This window comes from Phyllostomus hastatus, unplaced genomic scaffold (assembly GCF_019186645.2).
Source record: "Phyllostomus hastatus isolate PE091 unplaced genomic scaffold, TTU_PhHast_1.1 phas_contig_40, whole genome shotgun sequence".
Taxonomy (NCBI): domain Eukaryota; kingdom Metazoa; phylum Chordata; class Mammalia; order Chiroptera; family Phyllostomidae; genus Phyllostomus; species Phyllostomus hastatus.
In genome coordinates this window covers 63,086,205-63,111,328 of record NW_025333872.1, presented here as the reverse complement: position 1 = coordinate 63,111,328, position 25,124 = coordinate 63,086,205, and the positions used below count along the sequence as shown (strand labels likewise).

General features: G+C 37.7%; 2 protein-coding genes across 3 annotated transcripts in view; one reads left to right on the top strand and one right to left on the bottom strand.

The window, feature by feature from the left end:
• The window catches only part of COL10A1 (collagen type X alpha 1 chain), a 34,894-nt gene extending 12,177 nt beyond the window's left edge, over window positions 1-22,717 (top strand). The window contains exons 2-3 of the mRNA XM_045843772.1: window positions 15,190-15,355; window positions 19,877-22,717. Coding sequence (XP_045699728.1) covers window positions 15,205-15,355; window positions 19,877-21,747 — 2,022 coding nt within the window. The 5' untranslated portion in view covers window positions 15,190-15,204 and the 3' untranslated portion in view covers window positions 21,748-22,717. The remainder of the gene's footprint in view (window positions 1-15,189; window positions 15,356-19,876) is intronic.
• Window positions 1-25,124, bottom strand: part of NT5DC1 (5'-nucleotidase domain containing 1) — a 115,090-nt gene that overhangs the window by 77,507 nt on the left and 12,459 nt on the right. Inside the window, exon 6 of one of the 2 annotated variants that reach the window (XM_045843773.1) lies at window positions 23,790-23,874. In XM_045843773.1, the coding sequence (XP_045699729.1) occupies window positions 23,790-23,874 (85 nt within the window). The remainder of the gene's footprint in view (window positions 1-23,789; window positions 23,875-25,124) is intronic. The other variant, XM_045843774.1, reaches the window with a different exon arrangement.

The following is a 25,124-nucleotide window of genomic DNA, read 5'->3' as shown; positions in this document are numbered from 1 at the left end:
AAAATCAAATTTTAGTTAATAATGATTTTCTTATATAAACTATCCAACTTTCAGCCATTTCTTCCTTAACAAAAAAATTGGTGTACTGAAAAAATACATATAATAACTCTGCTATCATTAATACTTCTATTAACTTGTCCATATTTTGAGTATAATGCAAAATGATATACAATGACAGTCCTAAGGCAATGCAAGATTCAGTAGTATTAGCTAAAAAAATATGAACTAAACTTTAGGATGATAGTTGTTCATCCCTATATTCTAATGCTCAGAAAAGCAGGCAATCCTTGGAGGGCATGTATGATAAACTACAATGGAAACCAAATGCTACATTCTCTTCTCTTTTGCTTTTTGTCTTTTTATATGATGTATTTTGGAACAGATTATACTTGTACATGTTACAACCTTAGGGTAAAGACTAGCATACAATGAAAAGCCAGCCTCCTTCCCATCCCATTCCTCACGCTCCTACCTGGTAATTGCCCTCCCAAAAGGCAACTGCTTCTTACTATCTTACACAAACTGTACAGGATGTCCTGTGTTACATATACCATTGTGTGTATGTTACATAAGTGCTGTTTACCGTATACTCCATTCCAGACACATTTTTTTCTACTAAATATATTTGGAGGGCCTTTCATATTAGTCTATAATAAGGTACCTCCAGCTTTTTTTTAAATCCTCACCTGAGGGGGCGAGAGAGTGGAAGGGAGGGTGTGGGGAGAGAGAAGGAGAGGGAGAAATAGTAATGTGAGAGAAACACCCATCGGTTGCCTTCCACATGCGCTCCACTGGGGACTAAGCCCGCAACCTAGGTATGTGCCCTGACTTGGAATCAAACCTGTGACCTTTCAGTGTACGAGATGGCACTCCAACCAAATGAGCCACAATGGCCAGGGCAAGGTGGCACCAATTTTTGAGTGATTCCTTAATGTTCCACTATACATATGTATGAAAATGTACTTAGTCCTTATTAAAGAAGTTTTCTTCTTTTGCTATTATAAACAATGGTGTAAAGAATAACCCTGTATACACATTATCTCCATACATGCAATTATATCTGTAGGATAAATTCTCAAAGATAGAATTCCTGGGCAAAGGCCATGCACATTTAAAATTTTTAAAGTTTGCACTGACACTTCCTGCAGCAGTTTCTACTTGCACTTTCTCATTATAAATGAAAGTGTACATTTTTGCATAAGTTTAAAGCTGTTTATAATTCCTTTTCTGTTAACTGTTTATTTCCTTTGCCCGTTATTCAACTGGGTTATTTTTTTTAATACTTTTTTTCAAGAAACTCTTTTACATAGTAAGACTATTAGCACCTTGTCTATTATATGAATTGGAAATTTTTCTCCCATTTTGTCATTTGTCTTTCAGTTTGCTGGTATTTTTCCTTATATGCAGAATGTTTTTAATCTTCTCCCATTCATACATCTTTTCTCTTATGGTTTCTCGGTTTGGGATCATACTTAGAAAGGCTTTCTGACTCCAGGATTAAACAAATATATATTTCTCTCACATTTGCTAATGGCAATTTTATCCATTCTTTTTCGTTTTTAATGCTCAAATCTTTGATCTCTGTGGAATTTGTTTTGGTGTTAGATGTGTGTGCACAACTTAATTTTTTTCAAATGAATATCCATTGGTCAAACACCATTTGTTAAGTAATCCATTTTTCACTGATCTGAAATACTATCTTATCATATACTAAATTTACCAGTGCCTTTGGTTCTATTTCTGGCCTTTCTATTCAGTTTTAGTGCTATCATTTTTAAACAATGTAAATCAGAAAGACTGTGCAGTACATAAAAGCTTAAGAAATATGTTGTGTCATAATTATAGAAAAAACTGTAAGATACAGATAAAAAATATTTCTCCTCGTCCTAACTCTTGTTAATTCACCCACCCTTCTCCACAGCCTTGGTACATACTTCCTTTTTTTAGGAGAAAGTTTCCAACCAGCTGAGAATTTTCCTTGGTTTAATCCAAAAGGATTTCTTTCTCCCATCTTGAGTGAAGCAACTCCAATTAATTACTTATGCCATGGAGCTTCAAAGAAATTCCTTCTTCCCCCTTTTATTTCAAGTTGGTGGGTCAAGTATGATCGAGTCCACTTAACAAGCTATCTAGAATTACAGGCTGATGCCACATACTGAAAACAGCCAATGTTTTACTGCAGCCTGGATAACTTATTTATTTGCTTGATTCCCTTTTAACCACATACTGAACTCAAATCTCAGGATGTCTACATTCATTCACTCAGAACAGTCAGCATTATACTCCAGGTGAATTCTTTTGTCTCAGATCCTGTCCCAAACAGCTGGCAACTAACACATTTTAAAACAAATCCAATAACTTTCAACAAAGTTTGTGCAGAGAATGGTCAGTGCTATCTATTGGTCTAAGATCTGTTTTAAGTAGTCTCATTTTGAACTCTGTGTCAAACAGAGGTTTCATTCTCCTCGCATGCATATTTGTGGCTGGGATATGGTGAACTAGCTCAAAGTCATCAGGGACACATGGTGGACTCACCACTCTGGCTTTCTTGTTATACCCCATCCTCTTGAAGATCACATTGCTGTTGTAATGTCTAAGAAACAGTCATCCAAAGTCTGTTTGCAATAGGCCATTTACCAGCTTATTGCAAATCAAGGTTAATTTAAATACATCCAAATATTTGAGTTCTATATTTAAAATCACATTTAAAGTAATATGGAAAACTAGGAAAAACGAGTTCAAGAAACATATTTAGCAGCTCAGTGTAATGTGAATGAAAGCTGGTGTTCTCCTTTACATCTTAATGTTGTAATAAGAATAATGTAATTTTTCCTATTTCCTATTATTAAAAAACCTCCAACTATATAAAGCTATAGAAGTTCAAATATTCAAATACAGGATGGCCATTACCAGTAGTACTGTACTCTGGATATCCTAATTATAAGAAAATCAAATGACCATATAAATTTATGTGAAAATCATAATTTAAAAGCTCCTAATCTCTCTATATTTTTTTCAAAGGTTATAAAAAGGCTTAAGACATTCCTAACAGAGAAAACACATCCCAACCAAACACCACTACAAATTCAACCATGTTGTGGTTCATGACACTTAGTAATAACCTTTCTTGATTTTATTAAAATAAAATTAATTACTACAGCTCATTTTTGAGTGGCTTATTTCCTAGGCTTATCCATAAAATGATCACTTGCTGTAATATATATATATTTATATATGCAAATATGAGGTTTGTCTGAAAATGTCCAATTATTGTGAATATAAAGAGAAAAATTTGTGTGATATCAACGTAACCTAGCAGCCAAGGAGAGTGGGCTGGAATGTGCATGTATGAACAATGACAACTTCACTGTACTAGTCAGTGGGTGCGGTGGACTTCACCTGGTGAGCATGTGTACTGTGTGGCTGTCACATTCAAAATGACTGAGCAAGTAGAGCAACACATCTGCATCAGATTTTGTGTTAAGCTTGAACATTTCTCCATAGAAACTATTCAGTTTTGTCAGAAGGCCACAGCTATGGGCAACTGGTAACTGGCAGCTTTATCATAATAACATACCCACTTATGCATTGTGTCTCATGCAGAGTTTTTTGGCAAAATACCAAATCACCCAGGTGACTCATCCCCCTAACAGCCCAGATTTGGTGCCCTGGACCTTCTGGCTTTTCCCAAAACTAAAATAAACTTTGAAAGGGAAGAGATTTCAGACTGTCGATGAGATTCAGGAAAATATGATGGGGCAACTGATGGTGACTGAGAGAACTGTGTGAGGTCCCAAAGAGTATGCTTTGAAGGGGACTGAACATTGTACACAGAACAATGAGCATCATTGTTCTGTGTACAATGATTCTTGTATCTTGTATCTTTTTAAATAAATGTCTCTGTTTTTCATATTGCATGGCTGCATACATTCTGGACAGACCTCATACGTGGCACTGCAAAATGTCTATCAATAGCTTTAAAAAATGGCACATTCCCATTCCTTAACTGTGGCAAAAGGATAGCTGCGACTTGGCAGTTTTTATGGGGGAAAAAAACTATAAGTAACAAAAGATTCATTCTGAACAAAAAATTAAAAGTGGAAAAATATAGCACTAATCTTTCTAATGCTATCTATGTTGGTGACAATTCCTTCAAATATTAGCCATGCTAGAGTCAAATTTAATATAAGTATCAGATATTTTCATATTACTTTTAAATGTTACTCAAAAACCAAAATCCTGTCTCCAACAATTTCATGGTAATATCAAAATGTATATGATAGAACCATGGCCTTTTCCAAATAAGATATAAACCCAAATGTCTATGCTATTATCATCACCATCTTTTCCCACCATAAAACACAGAGAACAGTTAACACAGGTGTTTGGGGACATCTGCTTGGTCTCCACAGACTCACAGTGGCACTGGTGAACAAACAAACATGGAGAACAAAGGCCTTTAGAACAGGAAAATGTCTCAGAGCTGGGAACAGCAGCTTGCATCTTCAGTCTGAAGAAGACAGTTAACAAGTAATGGAAAGAAACAAGGAAAGCAGTGCCGACTTCTATTCTTTGACATGGGAAGAATACTATAAATTTACTTCGCTGATTCGCTCCTGCTTACCTACAAGCCACTGCCAAAACCCTCTTGAGTTATACTTCTACCAAAATGTCTGGGTCTGTGAAGACTTTTCTTACTCTGAGCACGAAACTCAGGAGTCCATCACATACTATAAATAAAGGATCTCATTTTCCCGTTCGTGTTTACTTTCAGATTCCAACCAATTTTAACAAAATAGCAGAAGTGTGTTACAGGCTGATTTAATATGTTTTAAGAGTGGAAGGAGCATTGATGACATATAAAATATTATGTAATCTGAGACCAAATAGAATATGATTTTAGAAGCCAAATTGGGTTGTACGTGGTTTTGGTTTTCATGTGACTAAAAATAAGTATTTTTGATTCAATGCAACCTCTACTACTTTTTTTTAAAAGAATATGTTCAGGTAACAAGTTGTGGGTTTTTTAAGCTTTTATAAAAAAAGAGAAAAACTTGTTGTCTAATAAAACAGAGTTTGTGATATTCTGGCCTTTAAAAATTAAATTACTAATAGTGGTCCCACAAATTCTGAAAAATAAAACGGAACACCTATGAACTATACTAATATTAGTTTCATATTTTAGAAAGGGTATCCATGTAGCCCCCACAAAAGTTTTCTGTATATAAAAGGAGTAAGAATAAAATATCTGGCATCAATTACATTTATATTATGCACTGCAAATAAACTATGAACTAAAATAAGAGGTAATGAATCTTTTGGAGAGATTTCATCCAAATAACTTCAAAATTTTCTTGAAAAGGGAAATTTCTATATATTTTCTAGACTAGAAGCATCTCTCAATTACCATATTTTTCTCAGAAAATCACTTACTGAAACAATCAGGACTCTGTACAAGGTTTTTCAGTGATTAAATGCTGATCATAATCCTCAAATGGAAACAGTCCCCTGTTGGAAACTCCAATAAAGAGTTAAATAAAACTAAGCTAAATATCCATCAGCAGATAAACAAATTCTGATATACTCATATCATGGAAAACTACATAGCAGCAAAAAAATGAATAAACAATAGCCACAGAAATCAATATGGGTAAATCTCAAAAACATAATTTTGCATCAAAAAAGCAAACTGCAAAAACACACACAATATAATTCTTTTAAATGAAATGGAAGAACATGCAATAAGAAGTCATTATGGGATACACACACATGTGTGTTTGGGGGGGGAATGAGATGTGGAAGGGTGTAAGACAGAGGGAATAGACGCTAAATTCATCCGAGTTTTCTAAGTAGGGACACAGAGAAGGGGCTTCAGAAAGTAGGCGTAATGTAGTTTTCTTAACCTGAGTAGCAGATACATATATGTTCTTTGTATTAATATTCTTTGCTTTCCATAGAAAATAATTATATATGCTATATATGTATCAAAGTATTCCTAATTTTAATTGCTGAAAAAAGGGACCCTAGTTATTGGAAATTGCAGAAAGCCATGATGTAAGGCAGAAACGGAGCCGGGCGTGAGGTGGTCAGAAGAGCACAGGAGGTGTTCCTACCCTGAGAAAGTTTATTAACATTTCAGCCACAGCTGATGAGGGATGGAACATTAGTTGATTAATTTACATAACAATCAGGGTAAATTGAACAAAAGAGTATTTAAAAATACCTGGTAGCTTTTAAAAGTTCTTTATAAATTTTGGGTATTAACCCCTTATCAGATGTATTGGTGAATATGTTCTCCCATTGTGTGGGTTGTCTCTTTATGTTATCCTTTACTGTGCAAAAGCTTTTTAGTTTGATGTAGTCCTATATGCTTATTTTTTCTTTTGTTTCCCTTGCCTGGGGAGATATATCTGATAAAATATTGCTACAAGCAATGTTTCAGTTTCGGCTGCCTATGTTTTTTTTTCTACAATTTTTTATAGTTTTGGGTCTAACATTTAAGTCTTTAATCCATTTTTAATTTATTACTGTGTGTGATGTAAGAAGGTGGTCTAATTTCATTTTTCTGCACATATCTGTCCAAATTTCCCAACACCACTTACTGAATAAACTATCTGTGCTTGCTTCCTCTGTTGAATATTAACTGATTATAAAAGTGAAACAAACAATCCAACTGAAAAATGGGCAAAGGACTGAATAGACACTCGCCAAAGAGGACATACAGATGGTCAACACACATATGGAAATATGCTCAATGTCACCAATCATCAGAGAAATGCACATTAAAACCACAATGAGATACCATCTCATACCTGTCAGAATGGCTGTCATCAATAATGCAACAAACAAGTGGGGGCAAGGATGGAGAAAGGAGAATGAACCCTTTTGCACTGTTGGTGGGAGTGAAGATCGGTACAGTAACTGTGGAAAGCAATATTGAGTTACCTCAAAAAATTAAAAATGGATCTGCATTTTGACCCAGCAATCCCCCTTCTGGGAATATATCCAAAGGAACCCAGAACACTAATTAGAAAGAACATAAGTACCTCTATATTCATTGCAGCATTAGTTACAGTTGCCAAGATATGGATGTAGCCCAAGTACCCCCTTTCCTTCCAGCAATCAACCCCCTGAGGTCATGTCCATGGGTCCTGAACATAAGTTCTTTGGTTTCTCCATTTCCTATACTATTCTTCATACCCCTCTGTCTATTTTGTACCTACCATTTATGATCCTTAATCCCTGAACCTTTCCCCTGACTCTCCCACTTCCTTCTTCCAGCCGACAACCCTCCAAATGATCTGTGTATGTATGACTTTGTCCTGTTACAGTCGTTTGCTTAGTTTGTATTTTTAGATTCAGTTGTTGATAGTTGTGAATTTGTTATCATTTTACTGTTCATAGTTTTGATTATCTTCTTTTTCTTAGATAAGTCCCTTTAACATTTCATATAATTAGGGCTTGATGATGAACTCCTTTAGCTTTACCATGTCTGGGAAGCACTTTATCTGCCCTTCAATTCTGAATGATAGCTTTGCTAGATACAGTAGTCTAGGTTGTAGGTCCTTTGAATACTTCTTGCCAGTCCCTTCTTGCCTGCAAAATTTCTTTTGAGAAATCAGAGGATATTATTAAGGGAACTCTTTTGTAGGTAATGCTCTGCTTTTTTTCTTGCTGCTTTTAAGGTTCTCTCTTTATCTTTAATTTTTGACATGTTAATTATGAAGTGTCTTGGAGTGGGCCTCTTCATATATATCTTGTTTGAGACTCTCTGTGCTTCCTGGACTTGTATGTCTATTTTCTTTGCCAAATTAGAGAAATTTTCTTTCATTATTTTTTCAAATAAATTTTCAATTTCTTGCTCTTCCTCTTCTCCTTCTGGCACTTGGATAGTGGTACATTTGGAGATATCCTAGAGGTTCCTTATACTATCCTCTTTTTTTTAATTGTTTTCTTCTGCTGTTCTGGTTGAATACTTATTTCTTCCTTATGTTCCAAATTGTTGATTTGAATCCTAGCTTCCTCCCCTCCGCTGTTGGTTCCTTGCAGATTTTTCTTTATGTCACTTAGGGTAACTGTCATGTCTTCCTTTATGTTGCTGCTGTACTCAATGAGTTCTTTGAGCATCCTGATCACCAGTGTTTTGAACTCTGCATGTGATAGGTTGGTTATCTCTGTTTCACTTAGTTTTTTTTCTGGGATTTTGTTCTGTTCTTTCATTTGGGTCATATTTCTTTGTCTCCTCAATTTGGCAACCTCCCTGTGTTTGTTTCTGTATATTAGGTAGAACTGCTTTGACTCTGCTACTAATGGGGGTCTTAGTAGTGTGGCCTATTGTAGAAAAGACACCTGTAAATTGTGTGGGGCAGAGCCTTAGGTAATTGACAGTGTGGAGCAACCTGCTTCACTGTTTCATGGCTCTGTGTGGAGGAGGGCTCAGAGAGGTGACAATGCCACTGCCTGGCTTCTGGAGGTTTGCCCATTATGTGCTCCATTTCCAGTCACTTCACCCACTTCCTGTATGTGACTGGCACCCTTTCTGCTATTGCCCAGGTGGTGAATCCCAGAGTGGGTAGCTTTGTGTCTCCTGAAAGGGTCTCCTGAAAATCTGGGAGTTTCTTCCGCTGCCCCAACTTCCACTGGTTTTTACAGCCAACCTCCACTGGTTTTTACCAGTTATGAGGATTTATCTTCCTGGCACTAGAACCCTGGGCTGTGTGGTCTGGCCTGGGGCTGAGACCGCTCACTCCCAAGGTATCCCTCCTGATTTTTATCCACCATACATGAATGTGGGACTGCCCATTCTCCCACCATCACTGCTGCCTCTCTGTGCCACATCTCATCTCTGTGCCTCTCTGCTCATCTCCAAGTCTGCCCCTCCTACCGATGTGGATGAATGTGGCTTCTTTAAGTCCTTGGTTGTTGGACTTCCATACAGCTCAATTTTCTGATGGTTCTGGGTGTCACTTGTTTTGAGATCTGGTTGTAATTCTCTCTAGGCTTGTGTGAGGAGGTAAAGTGTGTCTATTTATGCCTCCATCTTGACCAGAAGTCCTCAAAGTTGACTTATTTTTAACATATTAAATCTAAAGAAATATTAGCACTGGAAGTAGGTCAAAGGTTACCTAGGATATATTAAAAGAGAAATGAAATTATAAATCATTCATAAAAGCTTGCTATCTTTTTTTAAGAACCATCAAACTATCTGAAGTTAAGGATCATACATTAATGTTTCCCAATTTAGGGGATCAAATATTAAGTAGACTAAGACCCAGCATTATTTAAGTTGAAAACTCTGGGGTATATTTTAATCGTTAATGTGAGTAAGTTAACAGCTGCATGAGCATCATTCTCGAGGGTGAGTTTCTTGGTGATCTGTGTTGCCACCTGCAAGAACTGTGCTTTGTACCCTCTAGGTCTTCATACCTCATAGGTAGGTGGCAATCATGGAGTTGTTCTGATGTAAACTATCATGCTTAGAGAATGAAACAAAAAGTGTCACTCCTGTGACATCCCCAATCAACACTTTAACTGTATGTAACATCTCCTTCCTGCTTAGCAGAGAGTGATTGCACGTGAAAGCTGAAATTGTAAATAGAGTAGGAATTTGTTTAAATGGCTGAGAACCTGTTGGGTGGCCAAGATCCTTGAAGATTTTAGGTCAAGGAGACAAGAGGCTCTATATTTTTAACTGGGCAGGTTACTATGGAAAGACAATGATGCCATTAAGCACCTGGGGGACAAAACTATGAATTCTTTAAGTAATGGAGCAGTTTATGTGGAATAGAAAACAGAATACAAAGCCCTTGCTCAACATTTTTAAATGACTCTCAGTTTTTCTTGACCTGGCCTGAAGTGTCAGGGGTTTTCATAGACACCTGTTTTTGCGCATGAATTTCTCCTTTCAAACCTTCAGCAGGTATCTTACCACTAAACCACATTAGACTATTTACACAAACAGATCATTTTTAGCTGCTGGGCTCTGTAATAGCACCCACGAATGTTCTTTTAACACTTTTTCAAGAGGAATGAGGTATAGCTAGGTGGTGGAAGCTGTGGGTCTCCGAGTGCCCTAATTAAACTGAGCACTTTTTCCATTTCCACTGCTAAAAGACGGAAGGATCAGAAGAGCAGGAAAATCAGTTTCCTGCCTGGGTAAGGAGATGAACACATTGGCGTGGTCGTGTTTTCCCTCCTTGAGCTCTCTCACCAACAGCTCTTCACTTGAGAAGTTTTACTTGATTAAACATTAGGGAATGAGACATTCCTAACAGAGAAACTAGTTTCCTCATCTGAAGAATGAAATGATTCATCTAAGTGACCTTTAATGTCCCTTACAGCTCTGAGTCTATAAAAGAACAATAATATTCTGAACCAAGAATTTATGTATCTTACTGGAGAATGTTGCATTTAAAAAAAACCTTATAAGCAAACTAAAAAGACAAATGACAAACTGGGAAAAATATATAGACTCTCACAGAAAAGAGGTTCATATTCCTAAGATATAGAATGCATAAGAAAAGTGGACTAGAAATATGGTCTGAGCTCTATGAGAAGGTGCTCTACCACATGCTTAGCAAGAAGAATGAAATTATAACTAGATCACAATTCCAATTTTTACCTCAAAAATGGGCAAAAATCTAACAACATAGCCAACTGGGGAGACTGCAGAGGAACAGACACTGTCACGCAATACTAGTAGAAATGCAAAATAAGACAACGCCTGTGGGGGTGAATTTAATGACATATAACAAAGTTACACACGCATTTATCTTTAACTGAGGATTCCAAGTTGTAAGAATCTCTCTCAAAGACATTCAGGCAAAAATATATACACATACAAAGTTATTCACTGTAGTAGTATTTGTATTAGCAAAAGACAGGATATAATACAGATGATCACCAACAGAGAAAAAGGTTGAAAAAAAAAAACTGTGGCACAGTGATACAGTGGAGTACTATGTAGCTGTATAAAGAAATGTGGAGCCCTGGCTGGTGGGGCTCAGTGGACTGAGTCATGGACTGTGAAGCAAAGAGTCACTGGTTCAATTCCCAGTCAGGGCACATGCCTGGGTTGAGGTCCAGGTCCCATTAGGGGGCACTCAACAGGCGATCACGCATTAATGTGTCTCTCTCCTTCTTTTTCCCTCCCTTCTCCTCTGTCTAAAAATAAATAAATAAAATCTTTAAAAAAAAGAAAAGAAATGTGGACCATCCTTACATAATGATCTCCAAGATCAACGGTTACATAAAAAGAAGCAGAACTAAAAGTACGTATATTATGATGACATTTAGCTAAGAAACTGGAAAGGGATATGAATGAATATACATATTTAAATATATAATCTATTTCTAAATAATGGGATAGATCTAAAAATTGTTTTTAAAAATGTTACTTTTAGAAGGAGGTAAAATACAGGGTGGATACGGCAGTAACAGAAGCCAGACTTCTCTGCATGTTCCCCAGAGCTGGCTTGTACTGTTCCTTGGGAAATGTTCAGGTGTTTTGTGAGCCAGCGGTCTTGACCTTGGTTGCTTGAACCTGGCTCTGGAGGGGGCTCACAGGCATGCATTGTAACTATTCTCTCTACTTCTATGTAACACAGATTCTCTGTAATAGAGTCAGAAACCATATGAACAAAACAACAAAAATTATGTAGCTAATAGTAATACGCTGCCATGAGAACAGAACACTGAGATCAGACTCACATATTCCAACTTAGGAATCCATCATGAGCTCCTGAAGAACTTCTTCAAAACAGAGTCTCTGAAGCAGCTCTATCTTAACCTCAAAGATTGAAGAAATTCTGTCATATCCCTCAGGACTGTGTGTGTAGGGAAAGAAGTTGAGAACCACTGTTCAAACACTGTAAAGGCTATCCATTTTTCATCTAGTTTCTATCTCGCGCCTGACACATAAGTGCTACTCCAGTGATATTTGGTGAATTAATGAATGACCTTGGGAAGTGAAAATAAATAGGCAAGCTTAACAGCAGCTAAATGTTAGGTGTGTAAAAACATCATTCATCTTTGATATTAAAAAATCACTTAGGTTACCAAGTCTAAAGAGCAGGCTCTCTGTTTTTAAGTGGAATGGGTTTTTTATCTTAAAGCCACAGCCTAGTCACTTCAAACAGCTACAAGTAAACTCCCAGGATAAAAATAGTTTTAAATACACAATTGGGTGGGGTGTGGCTAAAAAATATTCTGATTCTACAATCTGTTTTGGACAAGACATTGCTTCTTATGTGACTAACAAAGCAAACAGAAGTCAGATTCCCTGTGCTGAAATAAGTCCAATATTTGCAAAAAGGGTTGAACATCTGAAGCTTATTCAATAAAGACACCACATTTTCCAAAGTTAAAGGGGAATATAGAATGACAAATACCCACATATATTTACATGTCCCCCAAAGAAGGCATCTGACCACCTGGTATGGATTTTGTCTCTAAGTGCTAAATGGAGCCAAGCCCACTGTGTCTGACCACAGGGAAGAGCAGAATACCTCAAGCACAGGAATAAACTTTTAAGCTGGGAGGAGCTTAAAAACCTAGTCCAGCCTTTCACTGTGTTGATGAAAACACAGGCATCTAGAGAGATTATGGTGCAAAGCTCTGAAAATAGTTACAGCAGCCACAGATGGACAAGGAGTCTATGCAGGTGCATAATGCTAGGTACAAAGAGCTGAGAAGGAATCTCCTGACCTTTCACATGAATGGTACCTAGAGCATGTCCATCTCAATCATAAGCAAATACATGTGTGAGTATAACCCTATAGACATGCAAAAAATATTAGAATATGTACTTCCAATTACACCTTTCAAAACAAATTCTTCAGCCTAGCATTCAAAAGCATCCACAACGTTACCTCACTGACTTTTTCAAAATCTTGCCCAAGTGAACCAAAAGCAGATGGAAGGCGGCTGCTTTCTCTCACTTACCTTCTGTGCTCTCTTCCAGACAATGAAGAGCACATATAATCCTCACAAAAGCTTCCACAGATTATTTCCAAATGATGAAAGATGACTGGAGTATCAACCTTCCAATTCTCCTCTTAATCTGAATTGATATACAGCCACATTTCACGTGTATCAATAAGTATCAATAAGTATTACAGAGACATATGATAATGTGGGTGTTTAATACGGTAACCAATAAAAGGTTGAAAAGTGACAAGAGAGAGGGAGGCAGTGAGATGAATTACCATTTACATTTCTACAAGGTGCTACCCAGACTTTGTTTAAAACACATGCAGAAGACTGAACACAGGGGAGATGGAAGGGAAGACTAAGAACAAACCTTTATTCTGTCCACTGGTCAAACGTTCAATTATTTCCATTGCTGACCAATCCTGAATCCCTATCACTTTATTGCTACAGAGATTTTTTTTTTAAGATGTATCTATGTCTATGCATGAAATGCCCCTTCTCACCTACTTCACCTGTACAGTTGATCTGATTTAGCTCCAATAGGGTGCAATTAAATAAGATACAAACTTTAGCTTTCTATCTTCATTACATTCTTTGGGATCCCTAAAACTGATTTTAAGAGTCTTCTAATTGCTAAAGGGAATACCAATTACTTAAAATGACAATGATAATGTTGACTGCCACATTTACAAAAACAAACAAACAAAACAAAGCAAAACAAAAACCTCCTTCTAATTGGGCTGATTCAAGATCCCTGACAGAAATTAAAACATAAGCCAATGATATTTTTATAAAGCTGAAAACAGAGTTTAAAGAATTTTTTCCTTCTGCAATGAATACAGCAACCTTATTTCAATAGACATGATAGGACATTATCAAGTTCAGAGTTTTTGCAATCTCTACTGCAAGTCTAAAGTAAAATCCAAAATTAAGCAATTAAATCTGAAGTCATTTCCTGAACATAGTGCTGTGATTAAACTAAATCCTTCAGGGCAATTATACTGTTAATTCTACTATCAAATTCATGGATGTCTTGCCCCTGTCTGAAAAATTTCAAATATTTAATATGTAAAACTTGAACTATTCAGGCTATCATATTTAAAATTTCTCTTAAAAACTTCTGAAGACTTACACTAAAATCCTGAAATACAAAACAGCATACCTACATTTTCACCACTATGTTACTCTCAAGCCTAAAAATAAGTAAGAATTGGGGTAAGCTATTTTCATAAAAATTCAGGAACATCAATGGGTACAGTGATGGCTTTATGTAACAACTGAAGAATTCAGATGCTGGTCTAAATTCACACTCCCCTCCAAAAGACTTCTTCTCTTACCTTATATACTACCAAATATTTTCAACCAAACAACACAAGAATGTGTTTCACAAAAATATAAAGGGGGTAGTATCATCCCATCATGAACAAACCTAAACATCTGAGTAATAACTTCTAAAATAAAATCACAGAAAAAGATGGTGTACGGTTAAAACTATTAATATATATTTAAGACAAAGAGTTTCTTTTTCAATAAGAAAACAAGGAAAAAGACAGCCCAACTTGATCTTGTATGTCTGCCCAATAGAACTTTCCACCATAATTAGTGCTTTCCACCTCTGGGGGAGGAGCTGAAGCTCAGGGTGACCTCATGTAGTAGGAGGAAAAGAGTATAAATACTTCAGGACAGCCTGGAGGGAGCATCTTCTGCACTGCTCACCTGAGTACAGGAGGGCTCAGAAAGCTGCCAGGAAACCATCTCCAGAAGTCCCACCACTCAGGTAAGTCTGTAACTCAATGCTCACCGGTGGGCCTCCATGTCAGCTTGCTTGGAAACAAGCTGCCATAAATTAACTGCTTGGATTTTGTGATTCCACTAAAATGCACAGTTTAATTTGTTCCAGTCTCTATAAAAGATAGTTGTAATAAACTTGATTTGCAAAAAGATGCCCTAATCTAAATTTCAGTGTATTCTGAAACTACTGGATGTTTCTGTCTATGTCAAAGATCCTGGATTATTTAAGAGAGACATTCAATCACTGTTTTTTTAACTTTATTTTTACTTGATTACTTAAATGTGGTTTCCTAAGGCATATATTCATATAACTAAAAATAATAACTCATTAAGTAAAAAATATATTAAAAATATATAGCATAAAATAAAAAGTAGGTTAAGTGTATAAGGAATTCACTTGCACAATATTAGAAAAATAAAATAGGTCAATAACAAAGTTGAATAAAATTATTCTTTTCTATTTTTCAGAATACATCTGCGAACATGCCAGAAATAGCCCTTTTGTTGCTAATGTCCTTGAACTTGGTTCATGGAGCTTTTTATGCTGAGAGATACCAAACACCTACGGGTGTAAAAGGCCCACTAGCCAACACCAAGACACAGTTCTTCATTCCCTATGCCATAAAGAGTAAAGGTAAACTGAACAGTGTATATTGCTCAATTAACTAGTTGGCTGTTGCTTTTTACAATCTTAATGATCTCCTTAACAAAATGCTATTAACTCTGTTGGTTTTAAATTATTTTCAAACTCTGGAATTAGCTCAAAATGATTTATGGAAAAAGTAGGTCTATTCAAGAACATTAATATTCTTTGCACAATAAGAATAGTAGAAAAATATACCTGAATTTTTTTATGTGTGGAAATTTTTGCCCTCAAATGATGTTTGTTGCATAAAGTATTCATAATCTAGGAGTATGAATTTAATCAAAACTAATCAAGTTGAAAAAGGTGTAACTAAAATAGCTGACAAGAGCACAAAAAAGTAGCAAGTTTATATTTCTAAATACTTAAACATATTTACTTTTAAAACCCATTCTACCAGCTCTCAAACATATATACAAAAGGGGTCATAATAATCAAAGAAAATCTGTTGCCCTCAGAAATTTAATAGACAAATGAAGCAGTGATTTTCATAATTTTTTATACATTTTTGTATAGTTTAGTGGCATGTGACCAAGTAAGTTATTCATCCTCTTTGTGCCTTAGTTTCCTCTTTTGCAAAAGGAGGAGAAGCTATTTCAAAGGGTTCTTATGATGTGTAAATTAGTTAATGTCTGTAAAGTGCTTAAATGCTAGCTATTACTACCCCTCCTGCTCCCCCTCCCTCTGTCACAGTACAGGTGGTGGAGCCTTAGATTGTTTTAACTTTCTTCAACCTATTCCTCATCTGTTCAGCTTTCTCAGCTCTTGTAAGAGTCCTGAGAAGACATTTAAGTGCTAACAGATCCTTAAAGAAGAGCAACGACTAGGGTTCATACTCACTAATTCCATTTAATACAATAACATCTGACACACAGTGCCTGGAAAGCAGCTGCTGAATTAAACGGAATGAATAATCTGAACTGACTGTAGGGTTCAAATTTTCTTCCCACAGAATTTTCTCATTATAGTTATATATTTTATCCTGTAAATAAAGCTAAGGATATTTGCCATTCACTTTAAAAATTATGTTTTTGGAAACAACAATTTTGAGCAAATTAAACTTATAGGGTTGTCTTTTTAAGAAGCAAGTTGAAATTTAAAATATTTCATAAAAGGTAGCTTAATGTTTAAAAACAAAGGCACAGGTGCACAATAGACACTGCTAAATGTCTCAAAGTAAAAATAAGAAAAGGAGGTAAGTTAGGGAAGAAAGAATAAAAGATAAATAAAGAGGCCTGCTACTTGGAGCAACAGACGGCATTTTGAAATGGCAAGCAAGCAGCCCTGGGTTACACTCTCTATGGGCACAAGTTCAGACTTTTTATAGTTCACTAAGATCACAAGAAACAGTCCGAAATTCAAAATAAAATGCACTACTTTTAGGAGGTTAAAAATATTTCCATCTTCCCACCTTAATTTACTGCATCATCTTGGCTATTTTTGCAGAGTAAAAATATCTCTACTTGATATACAAGGTAGAAACTCAAACATTATCACCCACTGGCAGGCATCATACACTGAATAAAGACAAAAGCCCACAATTTACACAAGGAAGACATTATGTTGATAACAGAAATGCAGAGCGCACGTCTGTTCAACACAGGCTAAGCCACAGCACATTACTTAGGCTGCAGAGGCCTCCACCGCTGGTGGGCGTGTAGCGGCCACATTCTGACACAACCAACCACTCTTCCAGTGTGTGGGCATTTAAGATATGTCTCTGCTGGGCAACTGTTTTTTCCACTGAGGATCGTACCACCCAAATCTTGGATGTGTTCAAATGGCAAGTTATAATACAAAGAGGGGCTGTCCCCCAAAGACATAACAGAAGTCACCTTCCTTCTTGCACCGAGATGCAGGACACATGGGACACATGGCTGTATTTATGTCCTTACTGTATGTGTATTTTGCCACATTCCCAGTGGCAGAGATCACCCTGTCCTTACAGCTCTGGTCTCAAATGACATCTCATGCAGTCATTCTCAATTGAACTTGTCTATTTTCTATTTCAACAGTTAAACAGACTTCTAAAAAGATGTAAGACATTTTATTTTACTATAGACATAATCTAAATAACATTCTGAAGCAAGTCCCAACCTAACATAGTCTGCATTTTAAAAAGTGCTCTATTTTATACCAAACCATTAAGAAATCCTTTATTCATCTATTCTATTTGCAATGTATCAACACCTATTTATATAGATAGATCATACACATACACTAAAGTCAATCACCAGATTTGTGTTAACTTATGGAAATCTTTTCCACGCATTGATTTTTCTCAGTCTTTTTTTCCTGATACCCTTTTCTGAAAATCCATATGTAAATAAAGTTTCATATATTTAAGTGTTTGCAAAATGAAATGTAACTCTAATTAGTACAAAATATAATGATATCCAAGCCCAAAATGATTTTCCTATTTCAGCATATCTATTTTCATGATTTTGTTCTATATTTTATATTTCATTTGTCACCAAATGTGTTTCAAATATCAGGAATATCTCTACCCAAGAGAATAATACTACTGTTGGCTGACTACTTCTTACATGCCAGTTAATTAGTATGAATTATTTTTAAAATATAATAATGTACTAATAACTAAGAAAGGGAACTATACCCAGAAAAAATATGTTTTCAAAGGCAATTTATAATTTCAACTTTTAATTCAATTCATAATTTCAATTCATTTAAAGTTATTTACAAGTTAGCATTCATTTTGATTTTTAAAGCCAATATAGATTTAGTTAAAAGTTTTATTATTCATTTTTGTACAAAAAAGATGTGGCTCAAAAGTCATAGCTGTAAGTCATTTTCAGGGTTTTGACCAAACTATTCCACTATTGTGACATCTACTAAGTCTACCATTACAACGAACCATTTTCCAACAGTATAAGAATCTACACAGTATATGGAGGCATTCTACTTATGTTTCTGAAAATTTGTTAAACAGAAAAATTATTACAATATAAATTATGCAACCAGATACTTAAAATCATATGTGATTTTATTACCATCTTTTTTAACTGCTAAAGAATTACTGAGAAGAGTTTCTGTAGATGCTTGTAATGATTAGTGCCTAAAGATTCTTTGACGTGGTAATACTTCCCTAACGGTGCATCCTAATGCCAGCAATGCTGTGCTTATCCCACCTTGGAATGACTCAGACAGCCTGTGGACATCTCGTGAAGCACTCGCTGCAAGCACACTTGTCCTGCTCCCTTTATGACTGACACTCTTGCAGGATGCGTCCTGTGCTGCCCCCCACTTGAGGCTAAATAGCACTTTTTGCGTAACAAGCAATGAATAAGTGATTCTTGAGTTTAAATTTATTATATTAGTAGAAGTAATTAGCTCACATAAACCCATAGCTCTATGAAATCAACAATATTTATTTGCATTTATCAAGGAAAACTTGAGGTAAGCACTTTAATACTATTTTATGTATCTCTCCCATTAAGACTAATTCTCTAATTCTTTTTACAATTTTAAGTCAATAATGGAGAATGTAAGAGCTCAGTGTGCACTGCAGTTAAAAAAAAACAACCTAAATCTGACCTGTGTTTGGCAGGGCCATGGCTGATGTAAATTAGAATTAAGGGCATTTCTCACTTATATATGTTTTTTTAAAAAATAAGACTTTATTTACTTATTTTTAGAGAGAAGGGAAGGAAGGGAGGAAGAGAGGGAAATGTGGTTGGCTATCACATGCCCCCAACTGGGGACCTGGCCAGGAAAGCATTCATGTGCCCTGACTGGGAATTGAACCAGTGACCCTTTGGTTCACAGGCTGGTACTCAATCCACTGAGCCACACCAGCCAGGGCTCATTTATGACTTAGAGAATAGCTTTTGTAACGGAAAATTGTTACAGTTCTTAAATATTTTCCCATTTATTCTGTACTTGCCTTTTTCTTCCTTTTCTGTAAGATACTTTTTTTTCTCTTTCCTTCCTAGGTAGATGATTTTCCTAAAATAAATGTAATATATTTGCTTCCACTATACTCTTATTCTAGATAAATTCTTCAATTCCAGCTTATTTTCATGGATGATTAGGATGTAATAAAAGTATTATGTTGGCCATCGTCTTATGAAACCATATTCTCTAGCAATGTTTTTTTTTTAAAGATTTTATTTACTTAATTTTAGAGAGGGGGAGACAGGAAGAGAGCAAGAGAAAAACATCAATGTGTGGTTGCCTTTCACGTGTCCCCCTCTGTGGACCTGGCCCACAACCCAGGCACGTGCCCTGACTGGGAATTGAACTAGTGACCTTTTGGTTTGCAGGCCGGCACTTGATCCATGGATCCACACCAGCCAGGGCTCTCTAGCAATGTTATTTAAAACAGTATAAAATGTATCGCCTGAAACCATTTAAGACTAGTTTGCCAAAATGGATTGATTGACACTGCAACACTGCAATGTTCTGTCCTGACTTATATTTCAAGAAGCAATAGTTATCCTTAATGTTACTAACGATCCCCCTCTCTGGGTATGTTTTGGGCATGTCTTTTAGGTATACCAGTAAGAGGAGAGCAAGGTATTCCTGGTCCACCAGGCCCCACTGGACCTCGAGGGCACCCAGGTCCCTCTGGGCCACCAGGAAAGCCAGGCTACGGAAGTCCTGGACTCCAAGGAGAGCCAGGGTTGCCAGGACCACCAGGACCATCAGGCACCGGGAAGCCAGGCATGCCAGGACTACCCGGAAAACAAGGGGAGAGAGGACCATATGGACCGAAAGGAGATATTGGACCAGCTGGTTTACCAGGACCACGGGGTCCCCCAGGACCACCTGGAATTCCTGGCCCAGCTGGAATTTCTGTTTCAGGAAAACCTGGACAACAGGGACCCCCAGGAGCCCCTGGGCCCAGAGGCATTCCTGGAGAAAAGGGTGCACCAGGAGTCCCTGGTGTGAATGGACAGAAAGGGGAAACTGGATATGGTACTCCTGGCCGCCCAGGTGAGAGGGGCCTTCCAGGTCCTCAGGGTCCCATGGGTCCACCTGGCCCTCCTGGAGTGGGAAAAAGAGGTGAAAATGGGTTTCCAGGACAGCCAGGTATCAAAGGTGATCGGGGCTTTCCGGGGGAAAGGGGACTAGCTGGCCCACCAGGCCCCCAAGGTCCTCCTGGGGAACGAGGGGCCGAAGGCATTGGAAAGCCAGGAGCCAGTGGAGCGCCAGGCCAGCCAGGGGTTCCGGGAACCAAAGGTCACCCTGGGGCTCCGGGAGTAGCTGGGCCCCCAGGGCCTCCTGGCTTTGGGAAACCAGGCTTGCCAGGCCTGAAGGGACAAAGAGGACCCGCTGGCCTTCCAGGGGCTCCAGGTGCCAAAGGGGAACAAGGTCCAGCAGGCCGTCCTGGGGAGCCAGGTCTGCCTGGACCCCCTGGAAATATGGGGCCCCAAGGACCAAAAGGCATCCCAGGCAACCACGGGGTTCCAGGCCCTAAAGGTGAGACGGGGCCAGTCGGACCTGCAGGACACCCTGGGGCTAAGGGAGAAAGGGGTTCCTCTGGTTTAGATGGAAAACCAGGGTACCCGGGAGAACCAGGTCTCAGTGGTCCTAAGGGTAACCCAGGGTTACCAGGCCCAAAAGGTGATCCTGGAGTGCAAGGACCTCCTGGTCTCCCAGGCCCTGGGGGCCCATCAGGAGTTAAGGGAATGCCTGGACACAACGGTGAGGCAGGTCCAAGAGGTGCTCCTGGAATACCAGGTACCAGAGGCCCCATTGGGCCACCAGGTATTCCAGGATTCCCTGGACCTAAAGGGGATCCAGGAACCCCAGGTCTTCCGGGCCCAGCTGGCATAGCAACTAAGGGCCTCAATGGACCCAGTGGGCCACCAGGACCCCCAGGTCCGAGAGGCCACGCTGGAGAGCCTGGCCTTCCAGGGCCCCCAGGCCCCCCAGGACCCCCAGGCCAAGCAGTCCTTCCTGAGGGCTCTATAAAGGCAGGCCAAAGGCCTCTTGTTAGTGCCAGCCAGGGTGTGACAGGAATGCCAGTGTCTGCTTTCACTGTTATTCTCTCTAAAGCTTACCCAGCTATAGGAGCTCCCATCCCATTTGATAAGATTCTGTATAACAGGCAACAGCATTATGACCCAAGAACTGGAATTTTCACCTGCAGGATACCCGGAATATACTATTTCTCCTACCACGTGCATGTCAAAGGGACCCATGTTTGGGTAGGTCTGTATAAGAATGGCACCCCTATAATGTACACGTATGATGAATATGCCAAAGGCTACCTGGACCAGGCTTCAGGCAGTGCCATAGTCGATCTCACGGAAAATGACCAGGTGTGGCTCCAACTGCCCAACGCCGAGTCCAATGGCCTGTACTCCTCTGAGTACGTCCACTCCTCCTTCTCAGGATTTTTAGTGGCTCCGATGTGAGCACGTTCCCACCAAGCTAAACTAAATCTGCTTGAAAAGGCGTCCCCCAACTTCACCCCGCCCCACCAAATGCACATGGAGGTAGGCTGAAAACGATGTCGCTCATTTTAATCTTCCAAAATACAGATATGAGCTTTCAGACCAACCAATTTTCCCTCTGAAAAAGCAAGTGGCAATGGTAAAAAATACGTGAAGACCCTCTCAAATTTCTAATCAGCAATCCTAAGACTCTTTAAAGTTTTCTGTGAAGTCCTTCAGTACTGAAAAATTTCACCACAAAAGCCCTACTAAGCTAAAATGTAAAATGATCACAAACAACCCTGATCGGTGATGCTGTTATGATAAATTTGATTTTAGAATCTCAGCATTTGCCTGATTCTAACAATTATCAGAACTTCTAGGAAACATTAAGGAGGTATCATATCTGTATAAAACTTAAATACTTGAATATTCAAATTTAAAAGACATATTATACCGTAGGATCTTTCAGATGGTGCATTACTCAAGGCTTACACGGCCACGTGCGTCAATATCTATTCAAATATAGAGGTGCATACAGACTTTTTATGACTCTCATAAAAAATAAAAAATATTATGTTAAAATTAACCTGAAATGCAACCACGGTGCTTTAGTCATGAGCCTTTCCAAACTTTTCTGTGACTGCAGAGAAGCTTTCTATACACCCTTCACAACTTGGAAGCAGGTGCCTCACCTATTGTGTTTATTTAACACAAGTGTGATTCATTTGATTTAATTCCCTTGAGTTTTATGTCATATGACTTTGTGGGTTTACAGTATGTACCTGTGCCTCCCATTCCAGTGAAATAATAAGTAATGTCAAGGGTTTCAAAAATTGCCCAGAACTGAAAAGATATTATTTATTTATGCTCTGTACTGTATTTTTATATTGCTGTTTAAAACTTATAAGCTGTGCCTCACTTATTAAAGCACGAAATGTTTTTCCTACTTATTTTCAATGCAATAAAATAACATCAACAGATTTTTGGGTGAAATTTATTTGACAGTAGCAATTTGCAATTCTCCACCATTCTTTTGAGGCTTTTCACTTTACAAAGCTCATAAGAGGTAAAACAATAATGTGGTGGGTGGCTTCGCAGTTGTCATTGATATAGGTGCCTCTCCATTGGAGATGGGCATTCCCACACACCCAGGGGACCCTGGGAAACGGCGCCTTCAGAACCACATGTGACCTATGAGCAGGGGTGCAGGGCTGGTGGCTGGGAGAGAAAATCACTGCACCCCCACGGCAGTGCTTTTCTTCTGGGAAGGAAGGAAGCAGGTGGTAGACGAGTATGTTATTTCAACAAATATTCTTCAGTGGCTATTTGTTGCCTTCTTATATTTTTTAGTCATACTATTTAGGATTATTTTGACGGCTTAAATTACTTTAAAAGGAAGGCAAGCAATTTTTAAGTCAGTCAAAAAGCAACATTTTTCTAAGCTGAAAAATACTGCTCGTGAGCATCCATCAGCCCCGCTGGCTGAACCAGGACAGTCTGGTCGAGGTCACTGGGGTAGCACACTACAAAGGCACCTCTCTGCTCCTTAGAAGTAATCTGTGTCACCCAGGTGAACCTGTGACTAGAACCATGAAACCGTAGGCTCGGGTTGGTGATATCTCTGCCCCTGTTCTGGGTCAGCCAGTCCTGTGTTTTAAGCAAAAAGAATGGAATTTCCACTTTTCCCAACTGTCTGTAACTACACTAATGGTCACAGGTGTCACCGACTCTCATTCCTGAGCCAGGGAACAGTGAAACTAGAACTGCAGTTCTGGGAAACAGACAACATGACCCCATTCACAGGTACGCAAAAGACGGTACAGCTCAGAACACGCGCAATTATGGGTATGAAACGGACATACACAACAGAATCTCTTAAAATGTAAATGGTACCCACTTTATAGTGATATTTAGGATCAAGTCAAGTCCCAAATTAAGTAGATATATAGGTAACAGCTATGTAATTCACTAAACACATAGCATTTAACAAACATCTGTGAGAAAATCTTTCCATTACTCACCTTTAAAAGCTGACATCTTATAATTGTGTTGTATACCAGCCACTATATCCTTCCAAAAATCAAATGTTTTCTGACCATTGTGCTGCTAAAAAATAAAATAAATTTCCAACTGTAACACATGCAATAATTGTTTTTAACAATATAAAATACTTGGCAAATAATTACATTACTGTATTCTGCAATAGGGACTCATGTTTTAGAAAACATAATGGGTTAATAAAATTCTCATTCTTCTAAACATGATTTTAAAAAGAAATCACTTCCATGAAAATCACCGCTACAAAAATAATATATATGCACACACACGACTAAATATTAATGTAGCTCATATAACTCGAAATAAAAAACTCCACTCATTAGAAAGTATGAAAATTATAGAACATTTTAAACACCTGAGTAAATTTACAGCCTCTGACATATCAGAATGTGTTACTTTGTGTTCTATGGTATCAACGTGGCCAAGAGGCCTGCAACCTTCAAAGTCTGAAAAGCTTGTTACTTTAGAATTCAGTGCACACTTGCCTAAATTTTAGTATAAAAGAGTAGCAAGTCTCTAGAGGAGGCACGAAGGAGGTTCCAAATCCAGAATGTAAACCATTTTTACTGAGTTTTTTTTTTAAACCAGAAAGCAAATAAACATTCCATTAAAACACACAATCCTACAAACTTTTGCTTCCTTGGAAATATTAAGCAGTGTTTCCATCTAAACAAAGACTAACTACTAGTTATTGGTACCCATTATAAAAATTCTGAAATATTTAAGGACTGATAAATTTGCTAGTAGTCACTATAAAATGAGGAACTGACTCTATCTCATGTCAATAATAATTTCTACAAAAATACCAGAACTATTGCTCCACTAAAACTTGAATAAACCTAGGACTATAATTCTGAGTAAAAAAACCCATTACCTATGTTTTATTATAAACATGACCATTGTGATTTTAAAAGATAACATGCAAAAAGTGATTCTGATGTAAAACCAGCTATGTTCATAGGTATTAAACTCTAACTATAAACTGGCATGACCAGAAATCTAATTTTGATACACATTACAAAAAAGTGTACATGCATTAAGTTATACTCAAAATGATGGATTTAAACATTTCATCTCATTTTTTGGTTTTACATTATTTAGAATGCTTAAAGATATGTAGAGTTTCTTAATTATTTTACTTTTTTATTCTATTCTAAAGCAAAGAAAATATTTTTACCAGATGCAAGGGTTTTTTTTTTTTTTGCTTTAAAAAAAGTTTGCATTTATTGAACTGGCATCAATAATTTTGTATATTTTCTTTGTAGTTTTTTCTATGACAATTCTACAAGTTGAAAGCA